The sequence below is a fragment of the Lepisosteus platostomus genome, chromosome 1 (genome assembly GCF_059453375.1).
Source record: "Lepisosteus platostomus isolate fLepPlt1 chromosome 1, fLepPlt1.hap1, whole genome shotgun sequence".
Classification (NCBI taxonomy): Eukaryota; Metazoa; Chordata; class Actinopteri; order Semionotiformes; family Lepisosteidae; genus Lepisosteus; species Lepisosteus platostomus.
The window spans coordinates 66328725-66356674 of record NC_142611.1 but is presented as its reverse complement, the minus strand read 5'-3'; the positions used below and the strand labels follow the sequence as shown (position 1 = coordinate 66356674).

General features: G+C 46.9%; 2 protein-coding genes across 5 annotated transcripts; one reads left to right on the top strand and one right to left on the bottom strand.

Annotated features, from left to right (window-relative positions):
• The first annotated feature begins 191 nt into the window (after positions 1 to 191).
• On the top strand, positions 192 to 13180 carry tarbp2 (TAR (HIV) RNA binding protein 2). Of its 2 annotated transcripts, none has more exons than XM_088633675.1 (8): positions 192 to 566; positions 1821 to 1990; positions 2731 to 2833; positions 3302 to 3371; positions 3841 to 3958; positions 4811 to 4938; positions 5497 to 5689; positions 12689 to 13180. In XM_088633675.1, exons 1-8 carry the CDS (start codon positions 514 to 516, stop codon positions 12793 to 12795), a joined length of 942 nt encoding a protein of 313 aa, XP_088489801.1. In that variant the 5' UTR covers positions 192 to 513; the 3' UTR covers positions 12796 to 13180. The 2 variants fall into 2 exon arrangements, with proteins under 2 accessions (XP_088489801.1, XP_088489800.1); XM_088633674.1 differs by lacking the exon at positions 12689 to 13180 and adding an exon at positions 6310 to 8050 and having other exon boundaries at positions 210 to 566.
• On the bottom strand, positions 10349 to 27950 carry tespa1 (thymocyte expressed, positive selection associated 1). 3 transcript variants are annotated; one of them, XM_088633671.1, is made up of 13 exons: positions 26644 to 27950; positions 24869 to 24938; positions 24627 to 24774; positions 23231 to 23273; positions 21304 to 21344; positions 20376 to 20432; positions 18892 to 18931; positions 18108 to 18182; positions 17546 to 17644; positions 16763 to 16971; positions 14496 to 15550; positions 13274 to 13364; positions 10349 to 11524 (listed from the first exon to the last, which is right to left on the bottom strand). In XM_088633671.1, exons 3-13 carry the CDS (start codon positions 24742 to 24744, stop codon positions 11421 to 11423), a joined length of 1932 nt encoding a protein of 643 aa, XP_088489797.1. In that variant the 5' UTR covers positions 24745 to 24774; positions 24869 to 24938; positions 26644 to 27950; the 3' UTR covers positions 10349 to 11420. The 3 variants fall into 3 exon arrangements, with proteins under 3 accessions (XP_088489797.1, XP_088489798.1, XP_088489796.1); XM_088633672.1 differs by lacking the exon at positions 26644 to 27950 and adding an exon at positions 25762 to 26614; XM_088633670.1 differs by lacking the exon at positions 24869 to 24938 and having other exon boundaries at positions 26644 to 27948.

Genomic DNA, 27950 nt, shown 5'->3' with positions numbered 1-27950 from the left:
TACATGCGTCCAAATCTAGAGAGGCTTGCATGCCGCACGGGAATTAGTCCTTAGTCCTAAACTACGGATTCGCGCACGTGCTCTGGAATTGACCGTGCACATAAAACTAATTATTTTAGTTAAGGGTGGTCGTACACGGTCACTACTGACAGCCATAAACACGGACATTTTTCAGGCTGTCAACGGACAGTTGTCTTTGGGCTATTCTATAGATGCACTGAATTCTCATCATCCTCACATGTACAACATAGCTCCAGATTCCCTTCCGGTTTGCATCTCACTGGCACACGCTATCGCATGTAAACGTTTTGCATTTTTTTTTACCCTTGTTGAAAAAAAACTACATTTCCCAGAATGCAGCTGCTCAGGCCCGGATATGGGAGCCGGCTGCTGCGCTCAAGAGCGGTTGTATGTTGCTGCTGAAGAGGCTGTGAATGAAAAACACCGGTTAATTTGTTCAAAGGGGGGTGTCCGGAATCCGAAATTATCACGTTTTCGTTCCGTAAACGGGGAATGAGCGACGAGAAAACCCCGGCTAATTGCAAGAGAAACTCTGGGTGCCCAAGGTAAGCCCCGAGCACTACCGGGGGGGGGCAAGTTGCAGAGAATCGTGCCTTTCGCGTGCGAAAGAATGAACGGTGTGTGGGATTTCCCTGTTAAAACATATTCGTTTAGTATCCACTTATTTCCCCCTTAGCGGAAAACAGGATGCTACAACAAAGGCTTGTTTCGTTTTTAATACGAAATTATGCACTAAATTGTAACGCAAACATGGCTGAGTAACTTGCTTTTATCCGTTACCTTGACGCGGTCGTTTGTTACGCGTTTTGTTACAGTCCCAATAAACATTTGGGTTATGCAATTCTTCGTTCTTTCCTCCGGCTGATATGCCTTTAAAAGGGGGTACCGTTACCGGTTTGCTCGCACACATCTTAATAAAACGACCGCGTTTCTCCGTTGAACGCACTTCTTCACAATGTTGAGAATTCGGATGCATTTCTGCTCGAGACCGATAGTCAGCTGCTATTCCGACACCTCGAAATCCTGACCCATCACTCTGTTTCTGCTTTCTTCCCCTGTCGAGTCCTTCTTTTATCTCTCCAGCTACCTCTCCAATATCTATCCGCGGGGGGCAATTTAGGGATGTTGGCCCAGGTGTTCCCAATTCTGGTACTAAGGGATTCACATCCCCGCTGGTTTGTGCGCCATCTGAGCGCATAATTACACGATTGTTCCCTTAATAGGTTTGAATTCAAACTCTTCAATCGTTTTCAGTTCCTAAACATGCAGGACAGGGGTGTCCGGTGCAGGAACCGGAGGGCAGCTTTTGACAATGTAAATAAACACATGGATCAACTCGATCAGTTTAACAGCTTCTCAAGTACCGCTGCATTAAAGAAACCTGGAACAGACACTTGCAGACACTGATGTAGGAGGCTGTCTTTTAACTTGGTTGTAGTTCTTAAGTAACTAGGATCTCCAGTCTTTGAGTAGAAGAAACTTTCAAAGGTTCTGACCAAGCAATTTGTTGATTCAATGAAAGATCTCGGCTGCCATAAAAACATATGTCTGTGGGATCCCAGGAATAGGATTGGGAAGCCCCGTACTAGCATATATCCTAGAAAAAGTCGGCATTATTGGTATTAATTACTTAATTTTAATTAATTACTTCACTTAACATCAGTTGCTTAATTAACCCAGTTGCCGAGGATACAATAGCTGTTTCCTCACTCAATTTGTCAGAGTGTCTACTAGGAGGAATGCCTGTATTGATCTAGTCTTTTCAAACAAGACTTTTTTGTTTCATTCCCCCTCATCAGTATTGAGCAAATGCTGGCTTTGAACCCCGGAAAGACCCCTATCAGTTTGCTGCAGGAGTATGGAACGAGGATAGGGAAGACCCCGGTGTACGATCTGCTCAAGGCTGAGGGACAAGCACACCAGCCCAACTTCACCTTCCGCGTGACCGTGGGTGACATCAGCTGCACAGGTGGGTCGCCGGGCAGGCCGCGAGTCTGCGCCCGGGTTTCCCTGGTGCGTTTCGACGGGCGACGTCATCAGTACTGCAGCCCTGCCCTCTGAGAAAACGGGGACTCCGTGATCCACGATCTGTGATCCTAATTTTAAGACAAACTTCAACTTTGAAACTGTAGATTGAGATATAAAAGAGAGCCAGCCGGAACTGGGGGTGAGATTCTGCCTGTGTCTGCCTTTGGGATTTGCCTTTAGCCAGAGGCATTCCAGAAGAACAGCTTATTTAATTTTATCGATATGGATTAAACTTTGCTTTTTTTTCCAGGAGGATTGACTCAATTACTGACTCAATTAAGGAGACCTTCCTGCACAGGCCTGACTTAGCAGGCAATTTTAAAAGATCTTACAAACTAATCAATATAATAACAGTGCTGGTTCCAGCCAAGCTCTTGACTTAATTGACCTAACACATTGCTTGCAAACTTTTGCACGTTTCTGTATACTAAAAGTTGGCAATCATAACTTATTAATTGAATGCAGCGGTTTAAAGGTCCCCTCTGAAATGTAGTCCTATTAATAGGTAAATTAAGAGTTCAATTACCTGACTTGAGAGATCAGCTGGAACTTGAATCAGCAGCGGTGGGTGTGTCCAGGGCCAGGGCTTGTAGATCCTGATTTAAGGAGAGCTGTGAGAGCTGCTCTTGAAACCCTGCCTTGGGAAGTCCTGCTGAAAGCTGTCCTGGGTCTGTGTTGCAGGTCAGGGGCCCAGCAAGAAGGCAGCCAAGCACAAGGCAGCAGAGGCAGCACTCAAACTCCTGAAGGGCGGCACCATGATGGAGATATCAGCTGATGGAATCAGGTGGGTGTGTCCGGTGCCTCTGTTACTCATAATAAAAGTGTCATCTTAGTCTGCAATGTCCTCTGTTATCATTTCTTCAGGCAGTGATTTTGCATGCTTTTTATTTCCATAGACTTGGTTTCAGGTAGTGTTTACAAATAGTATACCCTCCTCCAATTAGTCAAGATTCACCTTTTTTATGGTCCCTCTGTCGGCTTCCACCTGTTTACATGAGTTGTACTTGGACCTGGTGCCATTCTTCATAAACATGGAATGGGAGTGAATCCCGAATCTTAAATCTGCCTGAACACCTGCATTTGGACCCAGGACTACTCCTACTCTGGTATAGCAGGGAGTTGACAAAGAGGGTGTTTTTCCGTTTTCACCTGTAGTTATTTTCGGCTCAGACCTGGGTTGGTGGCCCCCAGCGAAGGGCGCGATCGTGAGCAGTTCGTTGACTTGAACTTGGTGTGTTTCTTCCTATCCCAGCTCCCAGTCTGAGGCAAAGGTCTCCAACTCCGTGCAGCAGGCAGAGTGCAATCCCGTGGGTGCTTTGCAGGTATGCTAAACTGGCTTGGACACCAGTAGAAGGGCTTGCTCTGGCTGGCAGCCTTAAAATGGGATACTACAGGGGAATTTAGAAAGGGAGAATGGGAGGCCTATGGCTCCCTGCCTCACCCATGGCAAAGGAAGTCAAAATTTGTTACTGAGCAACTTTCCCATGTGGGATCCCATTCACATTATATAGAGATCTTAGAGCTCCAGGCTGCAGTCTCCTAAGGATAGAGCAGCTTTCTTTGCTAGTGTTTGCCCAACCGAAACAGTGTTGAACAGAGTGTTTTACGGAATTGTTTTCCTTTTGGGTTTCAGGAAGTGAATAATGGAATAAAAATGTTGTATACTTGAGGTATTTTGCTGTGTTCTGGGCTTTGCGATATGCCGTCTGACACGGGGCGCCCTGGAGACGGAAACCAGCCCTGGCGATGCTGTGACTCCTCCATCTTGTTCCTGCTTCCCCCTTCCTGTAGGAGCTGGTGGTCCAGAAGGGGTGGCGGCTGCCGGAGTACACCGTGACGCAGGAATCCGGCCCGGCGCACCGGAAGGAGTTCACCATGACCTGCCGGGTGGAGAGGTTTGTGGAGATCGGTAAGAACAACGGGGACCCCCTGCCCCATCCTGCTAATGCCACTGCTCTCTCCTGCTGACCCTGAGCTCATCCACCGATCCACCTACCCACCCACACAGCGGATACTGAACAGCTCTGCTGTGGGGAATTTGTGAAGGCACTGACTCTAACATATTTTAAAACATACCTGGCCAATCTGTTGAAGCTTTGATGAAAGGGGAACAAATGCTCTTTCTATAATGAATCGGCAGTGATGAGTGCATTTCACACCACAGTGACACTACGATGTACACGGTACCCTGTACGACCTCCAGTCTAGAGTCGGAGTTGCAATGTATATGTAGTGCCATACCGCTGTCATTGTGTGCCATGCAACAAAACGTCCAGTGACCCCCTTACATTGTAAACATGCTTGAGACCTGGCAAATTTTGCTCCTTTATTCATTTTAAATTTAATGAAACCACACACACACACATACACACACACACACAGCGACATGCTTTGTAGATACTTTTAAGAATCTAAAAGTATGAACTGAAAATATGTCCCTATTCATTGTTGTTTGCAGCTGTAACGTTGGCGTGTTTTAACACCTCAGAAGTTCAGGGTTCTTTCCCAGATCTGGGGGTGGCAGCTCTCTTTCACTTCTTTGTTCTTGGAGCGGAGGGGGGGATCCCTTCTCAGGCCTCCTCCCTCTACCGAGTCTGGGGGTTTTCCTTTCGATCTTTAGCCGTGATGTCACAGGGCGTACCAGAACCAGATGAGATTTTCCAGGTCTGTTTTGGCACCCTCTACACCCGCCCTCCTACCCAGACTTAAAAAAAAAAACCGCGTTCCCGCCGTCCTGGGTAACTTCTCCCTGCGTTCCCAGGCAGCGGCACTTCCAAGAAGCTGGCGAAGCGGAACGCGGCGGCGAAGATGCTGGCACGCATCCACGACGTGCCGGTGGACCAGCGCAACGGCAACGAGGCCGACCCCGAGGACGACCAGTTTTCGCTGGTGAGGAGGAGGAAGGGCGGAGACTTGAGCAGGCTCTGCTGGAAGGGCAGTTCCTCTCGAGCTGTGTCAAAGCCTTGGAGGGTGATGCATTACACACTCGATACAGGACAGCCACTCGTGGCAAGTGGTGCTCACTTATTGTGTAGGTGAAGTCCTCATCTGCGGCACCCAAAGTGTGAAATATCGGTAGCGCACAGCTGTCTCAGGCAGGGACACGCAACCAGCCCAGTGATCAGCTGGTCCAGGGAGGTTAAGATGGAGGAGAAAGAAGCAGCAGAGGCAGCAGGTATGGGTTAGAGTGAGCAGGTAGCCTTGGCTTCCTTTCGGGGTGGGGGGGGTGCAGATGAGGACAGGAGAAGATAAGAGGGGGGTGGAGTGAGTTGAGGCAGTCCGAGTTAAGAGTTGAGAAAAGTATCTAAAGAATGCCAACCTGGCTTACTACAGTATGTGATCTTTGCAAGTTCAGATGTGATGGGGGGGCAAAATGGGTATTGTTGACTAAATCAAGTTTGTTCTTTTTTTTTTTTTTTGCGATTTGCTTTTTCCCATTGTTCTCAGCACATGGGTGTGAAGCTGGAGAGCGGGAAGTTTAAGGGCTTCGGCTGCACCTGGGACTCCCTGCGCAACTCGGCCGGGGAGAAGATCGTGCAGCTGAGGAGCCATCCCCTGGGGCTGCCCAACTCCAACTTCTGCTCCCTCCTGCAGGACCTCTCCCAGGAGCAGCGCTTCGACGTCAGCTACCTGGACATCGGTGAGCTGCCTGGCTAGTCCGCGGTCAGGCATGGGGGGGGAACGGGTGGCTCGTGAATCTGTAAAAGGATGTGTTTTAATGAGGAGGAACCTTGCATGGGTATGAAAAGGATGACGTGGCTGGGTTTTTCAGCCTTTTCTTCGTTGAAGTTGGATATGCTGGGGTTACTGAGTGCAGGTCCTGACGCTCCCCTCCATGAGCGTTAAGGATTTGCAAGTGTAGGGGTAGGATAGGAGTGACACAGAGGGGTGCACAGGAGAGATGGGGAGGTATGTGAGTTTGATTGCTGCGTGTGAGGTACATGGAGGGGGGTAACGGGGTGATTATGTGATGGCTCCTAAGGGCCTTTCCTACTTTTCCTCTGCATGCTAATTGTTTTTTCCCCGATGCAAATGCAAGACCTGGCCAGTATTTACCTAACCAGCCCTGTATTCCTATTTACACTAATCCTCTCCAGTCTCATGGAGGTCTAGTGCAGTAAAGCACCAGCATTGCACAGGTCACCAGGGGAGTTCCAGCATCATGTTGACATCTGACCTCCGCAGCCGCGCGGCTCTAACGCGTAGCGGGAGGTTGGTGCAGCCGTGTAACCAAGGCCCTGTTTTGTATGCCCACCCCAGAGGAGCGCAGCCTGAGCGGCCTGTGCCAGTGCCTGGTGGAGCTGTCCACCCAGCCCGTCACCGTGTGCCACGGCTTTGCGCCGACTAAGGACGCCGCCCGTGCCAGCGCCGCCCACAACGCCCTGCAGTACCTGAAGATCATGGCGGGCGGGAAGTAACCCACTGCAGGCGCCCCCAACCCCCAGAAATGTCCTACCATCGTGACTGCTGGTGGATGTTACTGTCAGCACAGACTCAGCCCTCAGTGGGGACAAGCTGGGAATTCCTGCACACGCGGACATCCCAGTCCACCAAGGAGAACCAGGATCCAGAGCAGGCACTGGGCCAGGAAGTGGCGAAAGCCTGTATTTGAATGTTCCTCAAGCTGGAAGTAGTTTAGGACACTCTCATCTCTTGCCCTCTTGCCTCAGCATAGGGGTCTCGCAACTGCAGCATTTGAGATGGGTCACAGGGTAGCTTAGTGGTTTTGTGACCCGACAGCATCACAACTGATGCATCAGTTAACCGCTTCAGATTTTTTTTTTTTGTGCGTGTGTGTTGATCTTGTCCTTCACCCATATACCTCCACCCAGAAAGAATGGCAGCTGTGGTTTTAAAGCGGTCCATGAGCGCATGGAGCCCTTGGAGATGTGCCCCACTAGGCTGTGTTCAGTAAGGAGTACTCCGCTGTGGCACCACCGATACGGAAGTTGGTTCGCTGCTCAGAGCAATTGCAAGGTGGTAGTGGGGTGGGCAGACTAGCACATTGCACAAGTAGTTTAGGGAAGATGGCCCTGCAAGTAGTTATGGATCTGATGGTGTGAACAATAGTCTTAATTCTACACTATGTAAATATGAACCTCAGTAGACTTAGAACGAATGGTTGAGGAACAGTTTTTTTTTTTCCTTAAACTTTTGTTGCTTACTTGTTAACTCGGAGGACACTACGCCAATTAATCCAGCTTTTTTGAGCTGTTGGCTAACGGGGCTCTCAGTAGAAAATGCTCTGTCGCACTCAGCCACTTGAACACAAGCTGATTAGTACCACGTCTGGTTTGTTTGCTTTTTTTTTTTTAATAAAAAGGTGTGGTGTTTTTTTTTTTTTTAAATCCTTTCTCAAAATGAGTCATTGGAGAACACAATCTCATTTGGTCTGATACCTGGCTATTGAGAAAGCTTCTTGGGTCAATCTGAGTAAAAACCTTTCTCAAGTACAGCAGCAGCACTGTACTCGGGATTTAAACCCGCAACCCTCCGGACTCTAGAGCCCGAAGCAGTACTCCATGCTGCAGTCAATTTGTTTATTCAAATTTTGCTTCATGGTTGCCAGGATCTGAAGATTTTAATGCGTAAATAAAATTGTAATTTTTTTATTTTTAAGTGTAGGTGTTTTTACATTGTCTATTTTTGATCAGGTACGTCTTTTAACTGCGGAGTCCATTTCAGTCATAGAATTAATACCACAACCTATTCAATTATAAAACATAGTTGAATCCTCTTCATAGCACATCTTGATTAAGCTGCATCTCTTCATCTTTAATTGTCACATGTTGTACAAGGGACCAGTTGAATAATATTTTGCCCTAAACTTTCCATTGGCTTTTACTACATCAAAAATACAAAACTGTAGCATTTAAATGATTTGTAAAATATGTTAGGAAATTATATTCCTCTTAACCAGGACACTACTCAATTTTAGGCTTCTAAGGAGATGTTACTTGAAAATGAGCACCAAATAAAGTCAAGCCCTTGTTAAGGCGTACTATGTTATTTTTTTCTATGTGGTTCTGCTATCGTAGTAAGAAGTTGGCTTCAGGTTTTGCTCTTGCCTGTGATGTGAAACCGGGTCAGTCAGCAGTGAGGGTAGGAAGTGCATGTTGGAAGAATGAAGTGAGAAAGAAGAACCTGAGGCAGCAGACGTTCCCCAAAGAGCTTCACATGGGGCTTCGAAAACCTGCTCAGCAACTTTTCAGTTCTCCCAGAAGCCAATTCACCTCCCAGCATGTCTTTGGACCCACATGACCCCTCAGAGAGCATACAGACTCCACACAGACATCATTGAATTTAATCGGAATGTGGAGCTTTCCGGTTGGAGCTCTGCAGTCAGAATGATCCGAAGGAGAGGAGAACTCGGGGATTCCCGGTTGTGCACTTGACCCTCAGTCTGTGTAGAGAGTGCTTGTAAGAAGGTGCTGCTAATTGAAAGGTTGCAGGTTTCCTTTCCAACTCTTAACGTGAATCAATTCTTTACAGCCTAAACTGTACCAATATAACAGCTAGCTTCTCTTAGCTTCGGTGCTAGTATTAAAAAGAGACCTAGAAACGCTACTGACACACAGGCCCTCCATGACTGGAATTGAAGACCAGTGATACAGACAGCTTCCTGCTTGCTAGTTTGTATCAGGTTGTAAATATTAGTGCAAGTGATGGATGACACCTTAAATAGCATAATTAGTGGCTTTGAAGCAGTGCTTGAGTAACACAAACAGAGCAACATCAGATACACAACCACTCATGCTCTGACTGGAAGAATTCAGCTATTTTCCATTGAGGTGTTTTCTCGTCTTAAAATTTCCAAGCCGACTGTTAAGTGTTTGCTGACGAAACTGTGTAGGCATCACTCACCTCACTGAGAGGCTCAGGGTTTCGAGTCAGACTTCGTTAACCAGTGAAGTCCATTGAGAACCAATTTACAGAGACAGGCTGGAGAGTCCCATTTCTGAACCAGGGTGTTTCCTGGAGCAGTCAAAATCAGGTACATGTGTTTCACAGTGTGCCCTTCTAGCTGGGGGCATCTCCACCACAAATCTCAGAGCAGATCAACTTCTAGAGACCAAGCCCATTCCCAAGAATGAACTGTAGAAACAGTGCTTGAGGAAAGCCATAGAGCTTGTGACTTATTCTGCATTTTGGAGGTTTTACTTATCCTTATGCTGAGCAAACAAGCTTTCTTCTGTTTTAAATGAATCCTTGTAGAGATGGTGATGCTCATTCAGTTGTGTTCATAGACATGTGAGAGGCGGAAAGGATTTGCCATACTTGGGAATTGCATTAAGATGGACAGTTTACCTGTCGCCTAATGTATTTCACTTACAACAGGCTCTCTGCTTTATATATATAAATATTACAGGATTTGAATTAATTTCAAGAGAATGAATTTATCTTTTTCAAAAAAGATGATAAAAATATCACTAAAGAATGATGCCTTCAAAAACTCATTGTTGCAATTTATTAGTTGCAAAAAGATTTCAGAGTGAGATTTCCAGTTTTTCACAGACGTCCACAAAACAGGCTGTTTTTTTTATTCAGATAAACTGAAACAGTGGAAACGTATCTTGTAAAAAGATGCTACAATGCTTTTTCTTTACTCTTTGTGTTTTTAAACAAATGACTAGTAGGTTCTACCTGTTGAGTTTTGTAGTCATACCTTTGTGTGTGCTTCCAACACGCAGCCACTAGGTGTCACTGTGTGCTGTGGGAGACGTTCAGGAGCGTGGAAACCAGACAGACGAGACTGAAGTGTAGGACTGGTGCAGTTGGACAGTTTGCCAGCAAACAATTGTCTTAAAGACCCGTATTAACGTCTTGTTATTTTATAAATAAGAAAATAATGTCCCTATCCTGTGCAGTTGGAAGTATGTCTTTTGATATGCTGTCGTTGATCCTCCAGACTTGGTTGGTTTGGATGGTGTTTTTGTCTGCACTATCATCCTTGGAGCTATCCAGCACCCCCTTCTTTTCCTTCCATCTGTATGTGTGAATTCCAGAGTGTCGTTACTGTGGCACTTGTTTCCATACACACTGCAATCTCAATACAGACATTTGTGTTTGTCCATAGGAATATGGTTAGAAGCTCAAAGGTGCAACGTTGTACTTCAAAGCACTTTCTAAGCAATGATCTTTTTGAGGATTAAAGGCTCATGTTATTTTTCCATTTTAGGTTTTGATTCTTAGTAAAAAAAATATTTGCTTTTTGTGTTTTTGAAACTCTTCAATTGCACCACGCAGTGTGTGTAAAAGCACTAATTAAGGAACTGTTGTAATAATAACTACACACCTGTTTTATTTGCATTGATATATTTTTTAAATACTTTCATTTCCATAAATAAATCTGTCCTTCAAGAAAAAAGAAAAACTAAAGCTTGACAAAGTGTACTAACAAAACCAAGATAACACTATGCTGATACAGTGCAGAAATTGAAGAACTTACTGGCACAGCTTTTCAGATGAAGACTGCAGTACATTTCTACTTTTCTGGTTGATTATAGCGGATATCAACTATTTTGGTCTTTCTGTACCAGTCACAAAATTAAAGCAGATTTCATATCATGTGCTGTGGACTCACAAGGTGTCAAACTGTCAGCCAGACCCGGTGAGTCTTGGTAGGTGCCTCCCTGCTGCCAGGCTTGGCATCATTCCTTTTGCTTGAGTTTTCTTCATCTTTGGTCCAGCCAGAATCTTTAAAATAACTGTGCATCGCCTTCCAAAAGAGACAATTGCTGTTTTTATATCTCTCACCTCTCCAGGACAAAAAAAAAAGTCTGATTTCCTATTGTAGGAAAGCCCATCCATCCATCTTTTAACTGCTTCCTCCAGTTCAGGGTCACGGGGAAGCCAGAGCCTATCCCTGCAAGCAACAGGCACAAGGCAGCGTACAGCCTGGACAGGACACCAGCTCTTTGCATGGGCAGACAGACTCAAACACACACACTCACACCAGGGCCAGCTGGAGGAAAGTGGAGCTCCCAGAGGAAATCCAAGCGAACACGGGGAGAACATGCAAACTCCACACAGACAGCACCCCAGGAATTGACCCCAGGCCCACAGTGTTGCGAGACAGCAATGCTGACCACTATTCCACTGTGTCAACCCAGTAGGAAAGGCCTTTTAATAGAAATTGTATATAATCAAAAAGTCTTTTGTCTTTGTAGAAGTGGCAGAGAGCAGGAAGGTAGAGTAATGACTGCCCCTCTCTGTGGCCCATCTGCCCAGGCCCTCTCCCGAGCACAGTTCCTTCACGAACCCCGGCAAAGCCTGTAGGGAAGCTTGCAGAAATCAAACTGCCCGTGCAGTTTTCGGAGGTCTCACTCATCAGGGGTTACCCCCTCCCACATGCTTTGACTCCAGGCATTTCACGTCTCCTTTTCCTTCTCCACTGGTGATGCCTGAGCCTGAAAATCATCTTCCACAAATCCACTGCTGTCTGACTGCAGGCTGTCTTCTCTCAGGATCATATCTGGGAAGGAACGCAAGAACAGTTACAAATCAGAGGGTCACTATTCGGCCCAGCTAGCCTGTTATGTAGTCACTAGGTGATTGACCCAAGGAAGAAAGAATACGGGGAATTGGCTTCAACAACATGGCTGTGCAGCTTGTTCCAGACTCCATTAACTCTTTGCATAAAGAAGTACTTCCTGTTATTGGTTTTAAAATTCAATTCCATCTCATAGAAACACAGGTGTGCTTCTGTTACTGTTACTTAGCTTTTGAAATTGACAACTGTTCCCTAGACACTTAGGCCCCCCCAGTCGGCTGTTGGATGAAAGCAGGTTGTGAGGCATTTCTACAAAAGCTTAAACACAGGAGGACATGCAAACTCCACCAAAACATGTTTCCCTGCTGGGACTGAACCCAGGACCCTGGCAATGCAAACTAGCAGGGCTAAATGCTCTGCTTTAACCCACAATGCCAGGATGATGATTATTCAACAGACCAGTGAAAGGTAGCACTGAAATTTACTTCAATTTGTGGATATCCCTTTTTTTTCACATACCAACATTTAAAATCTAGGAGAGTATTTTTTGTATTCAGGTAGCAGTGAGTTCCTGTGGATGTGAGGAATTATGCAGTAGGTGTTAAGCCAGATCTCTGAATGCTCACAACCCAAGAGGTCCCCTGTGCACTCATGCCTGCGCTACCCTGAAATGTCCCCCCCACCCCCACCCCCTTCATGCACTGCACAGCCAGCCCTGGGAAATTATTTTTCAAGAAGAGAGGTGATGTGTGCTGAACTGGTTTTCTCAGTTCTCTGCACCACAGACAGCAAGGCCTGAAGCAACTTGCGCGCAGCTCGGCGTTTCCTGTATGCCGAGCTCCCCAGCTAATGAAGATTCACGGTTAAAACAGATTAACAACCCACTTGCCTCCTCAGCAAACAGAGCGATAGAGATCTCCAAACTGTAACAGTCACTTCTGAGGCCCCAGCTCCTGAGCGCTGAGCAAGGGAATGATGTCGTAGAGAGATCCTGTAGCCTAGTTTCAGTTTTTACTAAAACATACTGTGCGGTGCAAATTTTAACCTAGAATCATCCTTTCCGATTTCATGCAAAATGCACATCTCCGAGCCAGGACTTATAACAGCCATACTGAATGGTGTATTTACTTCTCTTTGTCTTTTCAGAGTCCAATCTAATAAACCACTACAAATGCAAATCAAGCGCTATATCAGCTGATCCATTTTGGGTGTTTTTTTTTTTCACAAAACGCCCCCAGATGTTCACTTTTTGATGTGAAGAGGCTGAGCCGTTTCATAAGACGTCAAAAGGCCAGGTCTGCTTGCGGTTCAGGAAGTGGGCACAAGAGGAGATGAGATTTCATGATGGCAAGGAAGGACGACAAAAAAAACTTCCTCGACCGCGATTCCATCCAGAGAAAGCATAGCATGTTAGAGGCTGGAGACATGTTAGAGGCCAGATTGGAATATTCAGGAACAAATAGAGTTGAAGAGGAAAATGTCTGATCACATTTACTGAAAATGCATCTATGAATGAAAGAGCTGTGGGGAGCACCATTCTGGGAATGGCACTGTGTGTAAAACAGTTTTAGGAACCTGTGGCTGAAAAGAGTTTACAGCAGCTGTTCAGTGGCTTCAGATTAAAGTGGTAACTGTGTAGATGTTCTCTTTATTGTCCTTCTGTCTGGCACCAGTCTTGATTGTCTCCTTGGCCCTGTTCTCTCAACACCCCCGCAGTCTGGACAGGCCTACCTCTCTGACGCTTCACTGCTGAGAGAGGGGATGATGTCACGATGCTCCTGGTCTCTGATTGGCTGGACTCATCTTCCCCGGCACTGTGCACCTGTGTGAAAGCAGGGTGGGGCATTTAAAAAGGCTGCCTAAGAGGGCCTTTGGCTTCAGTTGGTTGTCATCTATCATGTAAAACCCCATTTCATTCACCTCGCCTTTGAACTTCCCAGAGGGAAAACATGGGAGTTTTAGTTACACCCAGAGAATCCTGGCCAGAGAAGGAACAAATCATGCAAAGAAAAAAACATTTCTTTTTACTATTCAAATCAACTGCACTAGGTAATTTGTTCAATTAGTTTAGAGATCATTTGCAATGGAAATTCCAGCATACTGCTGTTCTCAGGGACCAAAGTGGGCCATGCCTGACTTAGCTGAACCCATTAACTTAGTAATTATTCAAAGCTGTTATTTTATTCTAAGTGCATTAACTGATGATTTAAGGATGACCTGTAAGACCTGCTTGAATGTTACAGAACAAGATTTGACGTTTTCATAAAAATAGGGAAGACATTTTTTTCTGTATGTAATGTGTTTTCGGTTTAATTAGTAATTCTGCCATGTCCAGTGCCAAACACACACGGAATTAAAAAGTCTCCCAGTTTCTATACAGCACAATAGATCTACCTGAAGTTATCTGAGCTCTGTAGGTGTTTTATTCCAAGTAACATAAATCATTATTTTTCAATTCATTTTAGTAACCTCTTGAGAATATGCACACAAGTAATGAACTAAGTTCTGTGTCATTTTTTATCCTAGCTTATTCTGTGTCTGCTTCTAATAAGCGCTCAAGAGCAATGGCCTTTGCCGTTGCCTCCCTGTGTGATGAAATATGTGATGAACTATCTAGATAAACTGATTTATCAGCTGTAATTCTGAAAAAAAAACGCCTTATTACTTGAAGCCAGAGAGCTTTCAGTTGTGTAATTTGAAACATACTATGTGACTGCAGAAATGTTATGTTCATAGCAGAATGTGCTCTAAATGCTATTCTGTAAAAACAGGTTTAGTTGTTGTTAAACACTGACTGAACTGTGTCCTGATGCCTGCAATGTGCAGTAAAAACACAATCAATTGCCTGAACTACAGTAAGTAAACCGATGGCTTTTGTTTCCCAGTTCAGGTATTTCAGGTATGACTGCATAGTTTCCCTGTGAAATGTAACACATGAATCAAAGGCAGCTACCTCCTCTATTTCGAAGGAGTTTCCCTGCTGTGGACTCTGCAGAGCACGCCTGAAAGAGGGGGATCTGGAGGGGCTCAGGTAACCCCTCTGCCCCACTCCCCAGGGGTGCTGGCTCTGGGAGGCGTCCGTGTCGCTGGGGGACTCCCCATCCCATCCGGTCACGGTGATCTGGCAGGTTGGCTCCTGACCTTTGACCCCCGGGTTAGAATGAGAGGGATGCCTGCAGGTCCCATCGGAAGCGTTTTCTGCCAAACAGGAAACCACGCTCCCCGACTCCCCCATCAACCCCCAGGCTACGACCCCCTCCGCGATCACTCCTGTCTCTCCGTTTTCAGGCGGGTCCTGCATTCCGCGTGGGGAACCCTCTCTCCTGGGGTCAAGGCTAGAGGGGATCTCAGGGTGTCTGAAACAAGTCTGTTTCATGAAGGGCTTTTTATGAACACTCTCAACAATCCTTGGGTGTATGACATCTTGCGTGAACTTGGCAGCTTGAGGCTGGCCGCTGGTATTGGGCTCTGGGCCGCCCTGGTTGGGTTTGTCCCTCACGTCCTGTGTTTCTGAACCGCTGGTGCCCTCTGGGGCTGCGGGCGCAGGTAACGCCAGCTCTCCGGGAGCAGGGTGGCCCCGTGTCGCCCCATCTCCGGAAAAAGCCGGGGTGGGCAGAGGTGCACCTGGGAGGCGGGCGGGATCTTCTCCGGAGCAGGCCTGTGCCAGGTGGCGGGAGGTCTCAGCCGCTTTGTGCCCCAGGACGAACTCCACCACGTTGGGCAGGCTGCTTCGTTTGCGGGGGCTGGCGCGGGGCGAGGGGCCGGGGGAGGCCAGGTCGCGGGAGCCCGTGTAGAGGCACATCTTGGAGACGGTGTCCTTCAGGCGGTCCACGGGCGACCTGGGCTCGCTCCTCACACTGCTGAAGCGCATGCTGATCTTCTCGATGGGCGAGGCGAAGGAGAACTCGGGGGGCGCCAGCTTCTGGACCGGGGTCTTCGACACGTAGGAGTACAGCGAGTAGAACGCGTTGGCCATGGCGGTCAAGACCTCCACCTGCCGGAATCGACCTGGGAAGGAAAGAGAGAGCCCGTCAGCCTCTTCCCATCCTAACCCTTTCCAAAGCCTGTGCACTCCTCTATCCAGCATGAATTCAGCATGCACCCCCTACATTTCGGATGCAAGCTCACTCAAGCTGATGACAGAGGCGTCTCGAACATTTCAGACTGGTTTTTGGTAACAGAGGATCAGATGAAGATGTTGTTTTTCCAGGCAAGAGCAACAGTCAGAAGTATCAATCTGGATTCATCCCAAGGATCCCGTGTCCTGTATGTCACTACCTTGGTTTACTGTAGTAATCCGAGTTTCTATTTAAAGGGGTGTTTTTTTTTGTTACTTGGGTGTTGATGTTAGTGTTGTGTTTTGGTTGTGGAGAGCTGGGCGTGCCAATCAGATATGATGCCACACTGTAAAAACATACAAAGAAAGGCAGCCTAGCCAACACTGCAGCTGTGCTCTACCTCCTCATCATAGGTATTATTTTAAAAAAAAAATGTTTTCCCGTCCTAATGGATTCCACCAGATTATTACGCTATAGGCACGGCAGCGTTGATTGGGTTTTTTCTGCCCAAGAAAATTAGAAGTCGGCAGCTGGCACATGGCCCATTTCTGGGTGTAAAGTGCACGGTCAGAACCCAGGGCCAGATCCAACCGTGATACGTTTGTGATAGATGCAGTTTCACAACAAGGTGATAGCTTGCTCCTCATATTTCAAAACACACACAACTAGGAAGAACAATCTTGCCAGGGCTGCATTCCTCCAAAGCAATTCATACATCTAAAAACACACGGAGATTGAATTTGGATGCAGTGGAGCTTCGAAATAGCATATGGCGGTGATCTCACACAGACTGTTTTCCAAAGCTCTGCTGGTTGACACTTGAACCCTCTCCCGTGTGCACACTTCTGACTGCGATCAACCCTAATCTTCCAGGGGGAAAGATTCTGTAATCGATTGAGAACAAACACTCCAACCCACAATACAGGCACTGACATCGGAGAGTGCGTGTCTAGCTTTGATCTGGTTTGCAAACAAGGACGCAAATATTTAAGAAAAGTTCTTTTTTCAAATAAGAACAATGGCAACGTAAGTATTGTGGGGGCACTTGGGGAGAAAAGAGGAAAGCAGATGAAGCAAACAACGAAGATCCCCATCCCGCCGTACCAGCGACACTCAGCCAGTCGCCCGTGAGCACGCAGAGCAGCGGGAGCAGGGAACTCACTTGCCAGCGAGAGATCAGGGTCCTCCTCCTTGATCCGTCTCAGCTGGGACTCCAGGAAGAGGCGGAAGTTGATGCCCCCCACCTGGGAGGGGAAGCTGAAAAACCGAGGGGGGATCTTGGCCGTGATCTGGGGCTCGTCCTGCCCGAAACCCAGGTTGTACAGAGTCTCCTCTGCGTCCTCAGCGCACATCTGGAGCACCTGCGACACACTGTAGCGGGGGGAGGGCAAGGGAGCACACATCTGTGAGGGCTGCCGGTTCGGAAGCAGCCAATGTGAAGCAACAGACAGAACAGCTGTCATTAAGACACCGAGCCTCATCAGCACTTCTCTCGTGAGGCTGTTTGGCGCTCTGCTTTCACGTTGAACTCTATGTGTACAGGCCAATGCACACTTTGTAAAGAGAATCCTAAAATAAGAGGTGCACACTCCTGCTGAATACTGAAGGAACACCTCTCGGATGTCTTTCTGTGGTTTTGACATGGATTACATGAAGAAGTCCAAACTCCAAAGATTAACATAACCCCATAACCCACAACGAAACAAAAACAGGACTTGAAAAAATGGCCTAGTGCAATATATCTCGCCATCATTTTTGGCCAAGAACAATTAATTGAAACTTCATTTGACTACCGAACACAGTGCACTAGCTGTGGTGGCAGCTGTCTTTCACCAGCCAGTTATGGCTTCTGCCTTGTGAACGGTGCGCAGGTGTGCAGGGGGGCAGACGACTGTCTGTGATTTTCCGAAGGAAGCCGATGAGGCGGGGGAAGCCAGTGACTCACCTGGAAGCTGATTTAGTGGTAGCAGTGGAAAAACCACTAGAGGCCATGCTGTGGCCCAGGTTCAGAAACTGGAAGGGGCTCAACTTCTCCGTTGATACCCTGCATACACAACAGGGCCCAGGTCAGTACTGAGGTGGGTGGATGTCCAGACTGGCGTGGACAAGACATGGTGTAGAAGAACTAATACTGTCAGTGTCCACATACAAAACTGGTTGTGTTTGAGCTCTTATGCTCAAAGGAAGTTGGTTGAAAATCCAAAAAACATTGGTTGGCTGTAACAAGAAGCCAGAGAAAACATCGAATGCGTGTTCAAAGAATTCCTTTTCCTGCAACAAAACAATTTGTGGCACACTGTTTGATTTTTATGTTAAGCATCCCTTACACTCTTCATGTATGAGATAAAACAATGAAAAATAGCAATCCTGAATCCTAAACAGGCCATTTTCATCTAGCCTTTTTCATATTTTAACATCAGGAGTTTGTTTTAGAAAACAAAAGTGCTATACACAAAAGTGTAGTGGATGTCCTGGAGCAGACGGTTTTGTCATCAGAAGGCCCTTACCCTCTCGCAGCTCTCTGTGGTGCACTGCAGTCTCTATTCCGTGGTCTGGGGGGGGGCAGCAACAGGGGGCACCCTCTGCAACACCCAGATGATAACACAGAGAGCAGTGCAGTAAGTGAAGATTGTGATCCCCAGCACACTGTAGTTACAGCAATCAGGGGAGCTCCAAGCAACATGTCAGATGGTGTTAGGGAAGGATAAACCAAGTCGTTTCATGACATTCGGCTCTCTCACCTGTACTGTTCCGTGCAGCCATGGTTTACGGTACCAGGCAGTGTGCATTTCTCCAGGGCAGCAGGAACACATTCAGCAGGTACATGTTCAGCATGTATGATATTCACATGCATATGTAGCGCAGAACGGTTTGGTTCACACTACTGATTGAGTGGCAGATTGAGTGCATGAGCAGAAAATAGTAGCTGCACTCAACTGGAGAATGATGTGATGAACTTGGTTTGGCTGTGTTGCTCCTATGTGAAGTAAGGATACATCAACAGAAGGACTTGTTCGATGGCTATGTATGTGTACTGAAGTGCTATTAGTCCTAATCTATAGAGAATTTTCATGCTACGGTTCCTACAATTTGTGTACAATATCAATTTTCAGCCAGAGAAAGAAAATCAAATATGAAAGAGATCGAATTGCTGTGTCCTGGTGACCTGTTAGCACTCGCATTTTCAGGAACAGCAATGTCACAGATGTCAGCTGCTATTTGCTGTGCTGTAGCAGACAGATTTGTCTGTTTTTCTGCAGCTCTTAAAGGAGCCGAACGGACTGTGCTTACCCCACCACTGGGTCATCTTCACCCCTGTGCAGTGCGATTGCTGTAACACATCAAGCAAGATCTGGTTAGGCTTTAAAACATGCAAGCTCATTCCCTCCCACCCTGTACTGTACATATATCAGTGCAGGCAAGCACAGCCAGCAGGCAATCATCCATGGTCAGTGTACAACTATAGAATACATCAAGGTCAATGGGGATGGAAGAGTGCTGAAGTTACAGGTGACCTTAGACAGAGTGCAGTGTTTTTTTCAGGTCTGGGCGTGGGCTTGGAAGCAGTCATTGTGATCTGCAGCAGAGAGGAAGCACTCTCGGGCTGTGCATTGTGAGTCGATAATGGGACTGATAATTAGGTTGTGCCTTCAGGGAAAAAACCCACAAAACATTATTTTATCTCAGTTCTCTTACACAGCACCTGAAAACTGATGAGTGTTATTTTATGGTGGGAGGGGGTAGTCCTACAAAAGACAATCAGTTCCCAGATCATCTCTTCTGTGTTACACTAACAAGGTAGTTAATCTACCTCGTTAGTGTAACGTGGCTAATTCTGTCTCTTGCAGCCACATGCAATTTGCCCGGCCTGGCAACACAATTTGTCAAAGTAGGAAGTAATCATATTTGGAATAGAAAGTTTCAGTTTGCAGGCAGATGTGTCTTGGGGGATGTACTGTGTGTTTCAACTGGAGTGGGTCGGGACAGGACTTCACACAGAAAAGATCTGCTGGTCTCAGATTGTATTCTAGCAGGAAGATGAACATTCTTGGTAAGATGATATTGCAGTAAACACATCAATGCTTCTTCTCAGGTGCACTGCAATGTGCACAGCAGAATTTCGATAGTGGATACACATGAATAGCAGACTGGCTGTGGCCATGCTCTCATGTGATTTGCTCAGTTTGGTACTGCAAACAGACATGAGCTTTAATCTGTGTTTTGAATATTATCAGGGTGATCAAAGTGGCAACAACAATATTGAGTCAAGAGGATGTCAAAAAGAGGAAGAATATAAATCCCCAAACAAAGAACCTATTGTTTGATTCACTGATAGCTGAGTCCAAAATCTCATTTGTTTTTAGCTACCACAATGTACAGGTGACTCACTGGTCAACATTGCTGATTTTAAAGTACCTGCTGGCAATGCAGCTTAGTTGCTTGTATGGATACGTAGACTGACTTGCACAACTTCTGCACATGTTGAAATAAAATATTCAGTGATTGTGTTATATGATAGGATCCATGCGAATCACTAGGAAACGAATTGCTTCACGTTACATAATATATATCAACAGCAACGTGTCTGGAGATTGAGCAATTCTACTGAACTAAACATATGGAGCAATCCTGGGAGGTACAGAGCCAAGGAGGAAAATTATTCCATTGTGAGCACACAAGCTCATGTTCCAGCTCACAATCCGGCTGAGCAAGGTTACAAGAACCATATCAACTACACCTCTGAATCTTTAAGAAAGTGTGATGAATTCTCCTACCTTCTGCTCCCAGAATGAGATCATCTTCAAAACTGTTTCCAGCTTTCGGGAATGAGTCTGGAAGACAAAAGAAACATCCTTTTGTTTCTTTACAGAATAAGCACTGATGCTTCAGCAGTGCACTAATTAGGTGAGATATGAATGAGAAATATAATATATAATATAATAATTGCAGAATTTACAACAAATCATTGTGATGCCCAAGAGAAACATAACTGACCTTTCCGTTACACTTGACCTTTGACTACTTATAAAAGTCACCCCTTACACACCTCTAACAAAGTGTTTCACCTTTCACCAACCAGCACTTTGTCCAGCACAAGACATGTTTGTCTCTGGTCAAGACAATGAAAACCCTTTATATGACAAATGTATATTGTATAGACGGCTCCTGTGGAACGTGCAATTTAAAGGACCCAATCAAGCAAACTGGCCTGTGGAATGAGTGGAGAAACATGCAGATTTCACCCAAACAAGTAGAAGTACGGGTGCCGTGAGGTCCCCATACTGCTAGAGATAAATACACTGTATTCAGTGTTTAGATGAGATGCAGAATTACATCCAGAAATTACATCCAAAAAGTCCATTTCAGGGTACAGTGAATTAATCTGCATACTGGTGGTTCATAGAGAGATAAGATATTCACTAACTCTTAAGATTACGAAACGCGTAGCCCTGGCCTGTATCATTTTATTTAAAAATGCTGTGAATACAAAATATGTGGCTTCTTAGCACATGTGCCTTGCTGTTCCCAGCAGGGACCTGGCAGAGATACCACAGTTGCAACACCTTTGTGTTCCTTCTATGCCACATTCCACAGCCTCGGCCCATGTTCCAGTTGCAGCACCTGGCTCCAGTAAGTGCTACGGCTTGTTCCAACCGCACACAGGTATGCTTTGACATGCCCGCCACTTTATGGCACACCTACCCAAAGTCAGATGGTTTGCATCTTCTGGGGGCATTTCGTACCTGCAGGGAAATAAAAAGCATGCAAACAGAAAGCACATGGTTTCAGCAAAAATGAATAGTGAATAGACGGTAGAACAGACCCATTCTGTTACTGGTCCTACGTCAATTCACTGTTCTACACTAGGGTTGGAGGTTGGAAAAAACTGGGGTCTTTTAGATGTAATTCTGCCCGAGTGCTTAATGACATCATTCAAGCATTTATCTGTTTGCAAGTCTTTGGTGATTCAAGAGTGCGAGTTCCTGCCCTAGTCTTGGAGAAACTGTGCCTGCTGGCTTGTGCTCACATGACTGGTTTCCGTTTACTATTTGGGGCATATTTGGAAATTTGCTTTCAGCTCTTAAAAGATCAAAAGAGAGGGATCTGTCCTAGGTATCAAACCTGATCTGAGCACTGGACATTCGTGTCTTAAACAGAGGTTCCCAACCCTGGCACCAGGACTGGGCACCCTGCAGATGCAGCGACCCCAGCAATAATATTAATGCTCTAGGATTCCTCAGTCCTATTTTCCATCAGTAAAGACCTACATTTTTTCCTGTTTACCAACACACCTCCTCTCTCACTTTTCCGAATTCAACCAACAAAGCGACTTAAACGGCAGAGATTACAGTAGCCTGCCATTACTGTGATTGCTACGCTTAAAACCCGAACGTCTGGAGCTCTCCGGAGCCAGGATGATGATTAGGGACAGTCGACAGTTATGGTGCACACAGTGCTGTCCGTAAGTCTTGTAGGTGAAATTGACGGAGACTGCCTGCCAGATATTATCATTCAGACGGGACGCCCGCGAGTGCCCTCGGGCTGTAAGTGTGTTCAGGGATCGTTTACCTCCAAGTTTTTTATGGGCGGCTCGTGCGGGTGCTATTTTTACCACCCGAAAACTTCCGCTGAGGTTTAGCTGAAAGCAGAAACTGTAAAAACTCCCCCCCCCCCTTTTTTTTTATTTCTCCATTTCTTCAGTGTCAGGAAGACAGAGCCCCGTGAGAAGTCGAGAAAGCGAGTTATAAATACAAATGTAAAAATAGCTTCGCGTCCACCCCCCTCCAGCTTTTTCAAAAGATGGCGCGTCACAGAGCAAATGTGTCAGGGCGCTTTTATTTGTACGCGCCGGAAGAGCGATGATAAAATATCAAAAAAACGCGTGGGCCTTGAGATTATCTTCCTAGCAATAACACGCGGTGGCCTTGTGCGATAAAATCACGCCCCACCCACAAAGCCACAAAATAATAAACATAGTGGGATGCAAAATGACTGAATCACCCTATTTCTGTGTGTGCGCGACAAATCATCTACCAATACTGCATACGGCGCTGAAACTTCCAAGTCTGGTGTTCAAGCATGGAGAACGCAATTCTGTTAGATTAGAATATCAAAATACAGGGAATCAGTATTTTGATAAGGTGTTTGCTATCAACCCTGGTAGTGATACTGGGCCTTTGCTTGGGTGCAAAAGAGATAAATGTACACCAGAAAATTCAAATAAAAAATTATCAACGATTTCTAAGCCAGTAAGTGCTGTTGAATTACGCTCAAAACTACAGGTCAAAACTACAGGTTGACAGGCGCCGTAATACATGTGTTTCTGACCACCTTACTGACACACCGGGAGGGATGAAACAGTGTGGGGTCATTTTGGGATGGAAGAGCCACTAAATGCCAAGGATTATTATCATTTATATAAAAAATAATTAATGTTTAGGACAAAAGTGGGCGACGACCCCTCGCGGGTCCAGTGACGTCTGTTGCAGCCTCGCGCGGGCTGCGGCGTCTCGAGGCGAGGGCCCGCGCTCAGCCGAGCCCATTCCCACAGACGTCTAGTGTTTCGCTGTGACTCGTCGCCCACGGATCTTGCACAGGTGCTCCGACACGCAGCCCCGGGCGCACTTACCCCAGGCACTGCAGCCAGCTCGCAACTTTTCCGTCATTGTTTCCTGTGGAAAGAGAAAGAGCACGCCGTCGCTGTCATTCAAAACACGACTGCGGGCTCGATTGCACAGGCTTACAGCAGAATCCCGTGGGCGGCGCTCATTCGTGTCCGTTCGCTTGTGAAAGAAACTCGAAAGAGTACGGGACTGCCGTCAACGTTTTCTCCCTCCGAACACGTTCCGCCTCCCTTACTGCTGTCACCCCCGGTAACTATCCGGCTAGAAGTCTCAGGCTTGTTGAGGTGACAAAAATACACTCATTCAATTTCGCAATTAATCACATTGTCCGTTAGGGAACCGGTTCCCCCTCCCCCCGCTGCGATACACAGCTGACTGCGAACTTGAAGTACATCACAGATGAGCGGTCACGTCAGAGGCGAGACTGGGACCCGAACCCTTTTGGTTTTGGTCGAAAATGTCCTGCCGGTGACTGAGTAGCACCACCACTCGTTAGACCTAAGCAAAACAAAACAAAAAACACTGCCGGGGTTTCAAAAAGTTACTGATAACTCGAAGGACCCTGGATGAAGCAAATGGAATTTACAGAGGCACGAGTAAAGGTTTATTCCATGCTAAAAACACAGAGAATAATAGAAACAGCGTTTCGGCTGTGTAGCCTTCTTCGGGGGTGTGTGTGTGTAATTTATTCACACTTATACTGAGATCCTTTCACGGATGTGAAAAGAGAAAGATTCTTATAAGTCATGTGCATTCTGTTGCAAAGACAAATAGGACTAACACTTCTAACACCAGATGTCTCCGCGCGCCCGGCTCGTGCGGGCGTTGAGCGCGCTGCTCTTTTCAGCGCTCTTCCTCGCGCACCAGAGCACAACTGGGGCTTTTGAAATGTGCTGGGAGAGCGTTTAAAATGAACCAAATACCACTTAATTGGTTATAAAGTCCTCCGCTTTGCTTTTCCGCTTTTCTCGAAATTGCTTAACTGAATCAAAGACTGGGTTAATTAGAACCTGCGAAGCTATCAAACGTAAAAGACAGAGGTTCACCAGCACGGGGCTGGCCATCATTCCTTCAAGTGAAGTGCAGAACACCACTCCCTTTAACACCTATAATGTTTTAGAGCGTTTGGACGGAAGGGGGCCGTTTTCGAACCTTAATTGGACTTCATATGTATTCTCACACCTGTTAGGGGCTGAAAACAATCTGGTAACGTTCATCACATGGGCCGGTTGTATCTTCTACTAGATCTTGTTTGTTGTAAATAGCGCGTGCGTGCTGTTGTCTGCCACGTCAGATTCGCGTCACGCGCTGTGGAAAGACGAGCTCCCGATGTTGCGAGACAAACGGGGGGGTAAAGGTGTTCGTCGATTTCTGCCCAGCGGGGATCGTCGGAAACCGTACCTTCCAGGAACACTTCGTCGGCCTGCGGGCCAGGGGTCAGGGTGGTCTCCGGCGCTTGCCACGCGCGGCTGCTGCGCAGCCAGGCCCGGCGCTTGTCGCTGGGAGACGGGGTCTCCATCGCCGGCCCGCCCTGCACGCCTCTACTGCCCTGGGATGGCGGGAGAGAGAGGGGTAAAGGTCAAAATGGCTTATTTGTCACTCGATGGCACTAAAACTCGCTCCTCGCGGGAAACCTGACGCACCTGACCGTCTTCTAGTTGGGGTTTCTGGGGCCTGGGGCGGTGTGGTGGCTCTGTGGCTCAGGATCTGCGCCTGTGGATGGAAGGTTGCCCGTTCGTATCCCGCGGCCGGCAGAGGAATCCTACTCCCTTGGTCACCCGAGCAAGGCCCTTAACCCCAAGTACTCCAGGGGCGCCGTATAAATGTCTGACCCTGCGCTCTGACCCCCAGCTTCTCTCCCTGTCTGTGTGTCTCATGGAGAGCAAGCTGGGGTATGCGAAAAGACAAATTTCTAATACAAGAAACCGTATATGGCCAATAAAGTGATCTGATCTTTCTAGTTCGGCTTTCAGCTGCTTAATGAAAAACTCAAAGCTTTTTCGCCCCAGAGAACAAAAACGCTGCCAAACTGCTGAAAGTATCTATGCATATGTATAACAGTGTCAATCCAAAACGCCTGAAGACGTATTTTATAAACGTTACTTTCTGTGGCTGTCTCTTCTGCAGGAAACAGCAAAGAAAAGGGAAACATGCAAGCTCTTGCGAGTCTGGACAGCTGAACAATTGACATTCCGTTTAAACCGTGGCGCACCTGAAATCTCGTGTGCCTGTACTGTATATTCTGGTCTCTCCAGCGCTTAGGCCGAGTCCCCGCAGGAAACGGCGGTGATCTAAGTGTTTGATCTAAGTGTTTGGAAGTGTTTTGACTGCGTTTCCTCGCGCGCTTTGAAAGGAATTTAAAAATTCTGCCTGAGCACGTCCAAACAGGGCGCCGGGATCGCCAAGACCCTATTCTCCGGCATCCCAGCCCTTGGGTGTCTTGAGAATTTACAGAAAGAACCCAAAAGATCAGAAAAACAGAGCTATATTTGGTCATAGCGGTCGTGAAACAAACAGGAAAACAAATTGTCCTGACCTTGAAAAGAACTTCTGGTAACCGGGCTTAGAGAGATGCACGTACGAGCACATTCTAACGCGATAGCGCCTGTCAGAGAGCCTGCTGTCCTGCCGCGCTGTCTGAAGAGCTCACTATCCTGGAAGAAACGAGGACCGGCAACAGAGCTCTGTATCGGCAGTGCGGTCTCTCGACCTGACAACCTGCAGGCCAGTTCAGGAATAATTATTTACAGAGCTCTGCTTGTCTGTAGCGCTTTACCCCGCTTGCACACTTTACAGTGATTGGCTACATTCTGTCCCCTATGGGTAACAAGTACCGGTTTTTACTGTTTAACCTCCCGCTAAAAACCTGCAATTTTGCGTGGATTTTACCATATGAAAACAACAGATCCGTCAATGCCTTGAACTGGTAAACTGAGTTTTACCAAGGGCACAGCAGCAATGTTAAGACGCCCGTTATTTTTCAGCGCTTTTCTTTCTATACAATATTGCTAACCGTTCTTAAATTCCGTAAGGCGCTGGTGAACTGTTGCTAAAAAAAAATACCGCACTGTGTTGAAAGTAAATTAAAAGCAATGAGAAGAAACCGAAGCAGTTTTCGTAACTGAAAACGAAATAAGACGGAAACCCGGTTTTACTTTTTGTGATATAACAAGTGTCCACCAGAGTATCTTAGTTCCCAACCCTTGATAACGAAATTACGCCGCAGATGGAAGACAGGACAACTCGTGAATACATTTATCCTTCTTTTTTTCTTTTGCGGAACGAATGTCTACTAGTAAACCGGCACAATCAGTGCCGTCTGCTTCACCTGCGAGCTCAAACCGTACGAGACGCGAAAACGGTTGCGAGAACCTCAGGCGCCCCCTGTCAGTCCTCGCCGCTCCGGCAGCTACTGTACCTGTCGCACAGCGCGTAGCTCGCAGTGAAGGCTCCTTGCGCGCCATCCCGGGCAGCCCGGCGGCTCTCGGCACCTTCACCTCCGCTGGACCCTGTCGCCGGCCGCTGTCATCTCTCTGTCTCCTCGGTGTCTGGCCCTCCCGCACCGCGGCCGCCTCCTCGCGCAGCCCGCTCCCGCCGCTGTGTTTCGTCAAACGCGTCCAGGAGAGTGAGAGAGAGAGAGAAAAAAAGGAAGTTGTCTGTGCGATTGAAGGTGCAGCCCTAAAGTTAACGTTTCATTTCGCCCACATCCTGTCGTTTTCGATACTCCAAGCCGAGACGAGGTTATTTACTGAAACAGAGCATCCAGCGCCCTCAGTGCAAGGCTCGGCCGACTTTTTTTTTAAAAAAGCCTCGACTCCGTATTAAAATGATAGTCGTGTTTCCAATAAAGCTCAAATAACGCTGTGTAAATGAAAGAAAGAAACCTGCCTGCCCTCCGTATCGGCAGGGAGAGGGGGTGTTACAACGGACTGCGAGACACTGCCAAATGCACCCCCATTCTGGAAGTAAACTCGGGGGTAATAACTGGAGTAGTTCTCTGACGTTTAGGTTGTACGAGTAAAAGTTTCCTAAACAGTAAATCTAGGTTCTCCTGAAAACAGGTCGGGGTGCAGTGCTGTCAGTTTCCAGGAGTCTCTACCACCGGCTCTCGGTTTTAGGGACAGATTCCTGCTGAGCCGTGGAGAGTCCCTGCAGCCGCCTGAAGGCCGCAGGTAAACAAATCCCAGGCTCTTTCGGCCAGAAAGCGAGGGGCGATCACCATGGCAACCAGGTAATCTCTGTAAAACCCTGCTGTAAAACCCCCTCGCGCGCGGGCGGGGTTATACATCTATTGAGCATCACTTAGTCGGGAAAACAGGGATGACGAATGATAACAGGATCTCAAACAGACGAGATAAGACATCTGTCGCACAGACACGCAAGTTTAAAAACTCGGAGACGGAGGCGCGTTTGACTCCGGTGGGGCACCTGTGGCCCACTTCGTCACTGTGCGGAGCTCGTAGCGCCTTTGCAACGCAAAATGGTGGGCATCAGGTATCGGTTATAGTGCAAAATAATTAGTGGAGTCAACATGTTTCTCCGGATCAAGGCTTGTTTATTGAAGTGTTGACAATTGTAAAAAAAAAAATAGGAGTATAGTGCGTGCGCCTGGCTGACTGTACTGGGAATTGGCGCAAAATGAATAGAGGTGTTACCAGTGTGTCCTGGCCAAATTCCCCCAGTCCTCCAAATAATCCCCATCTCTGAACTGGCTTCATCACTCTG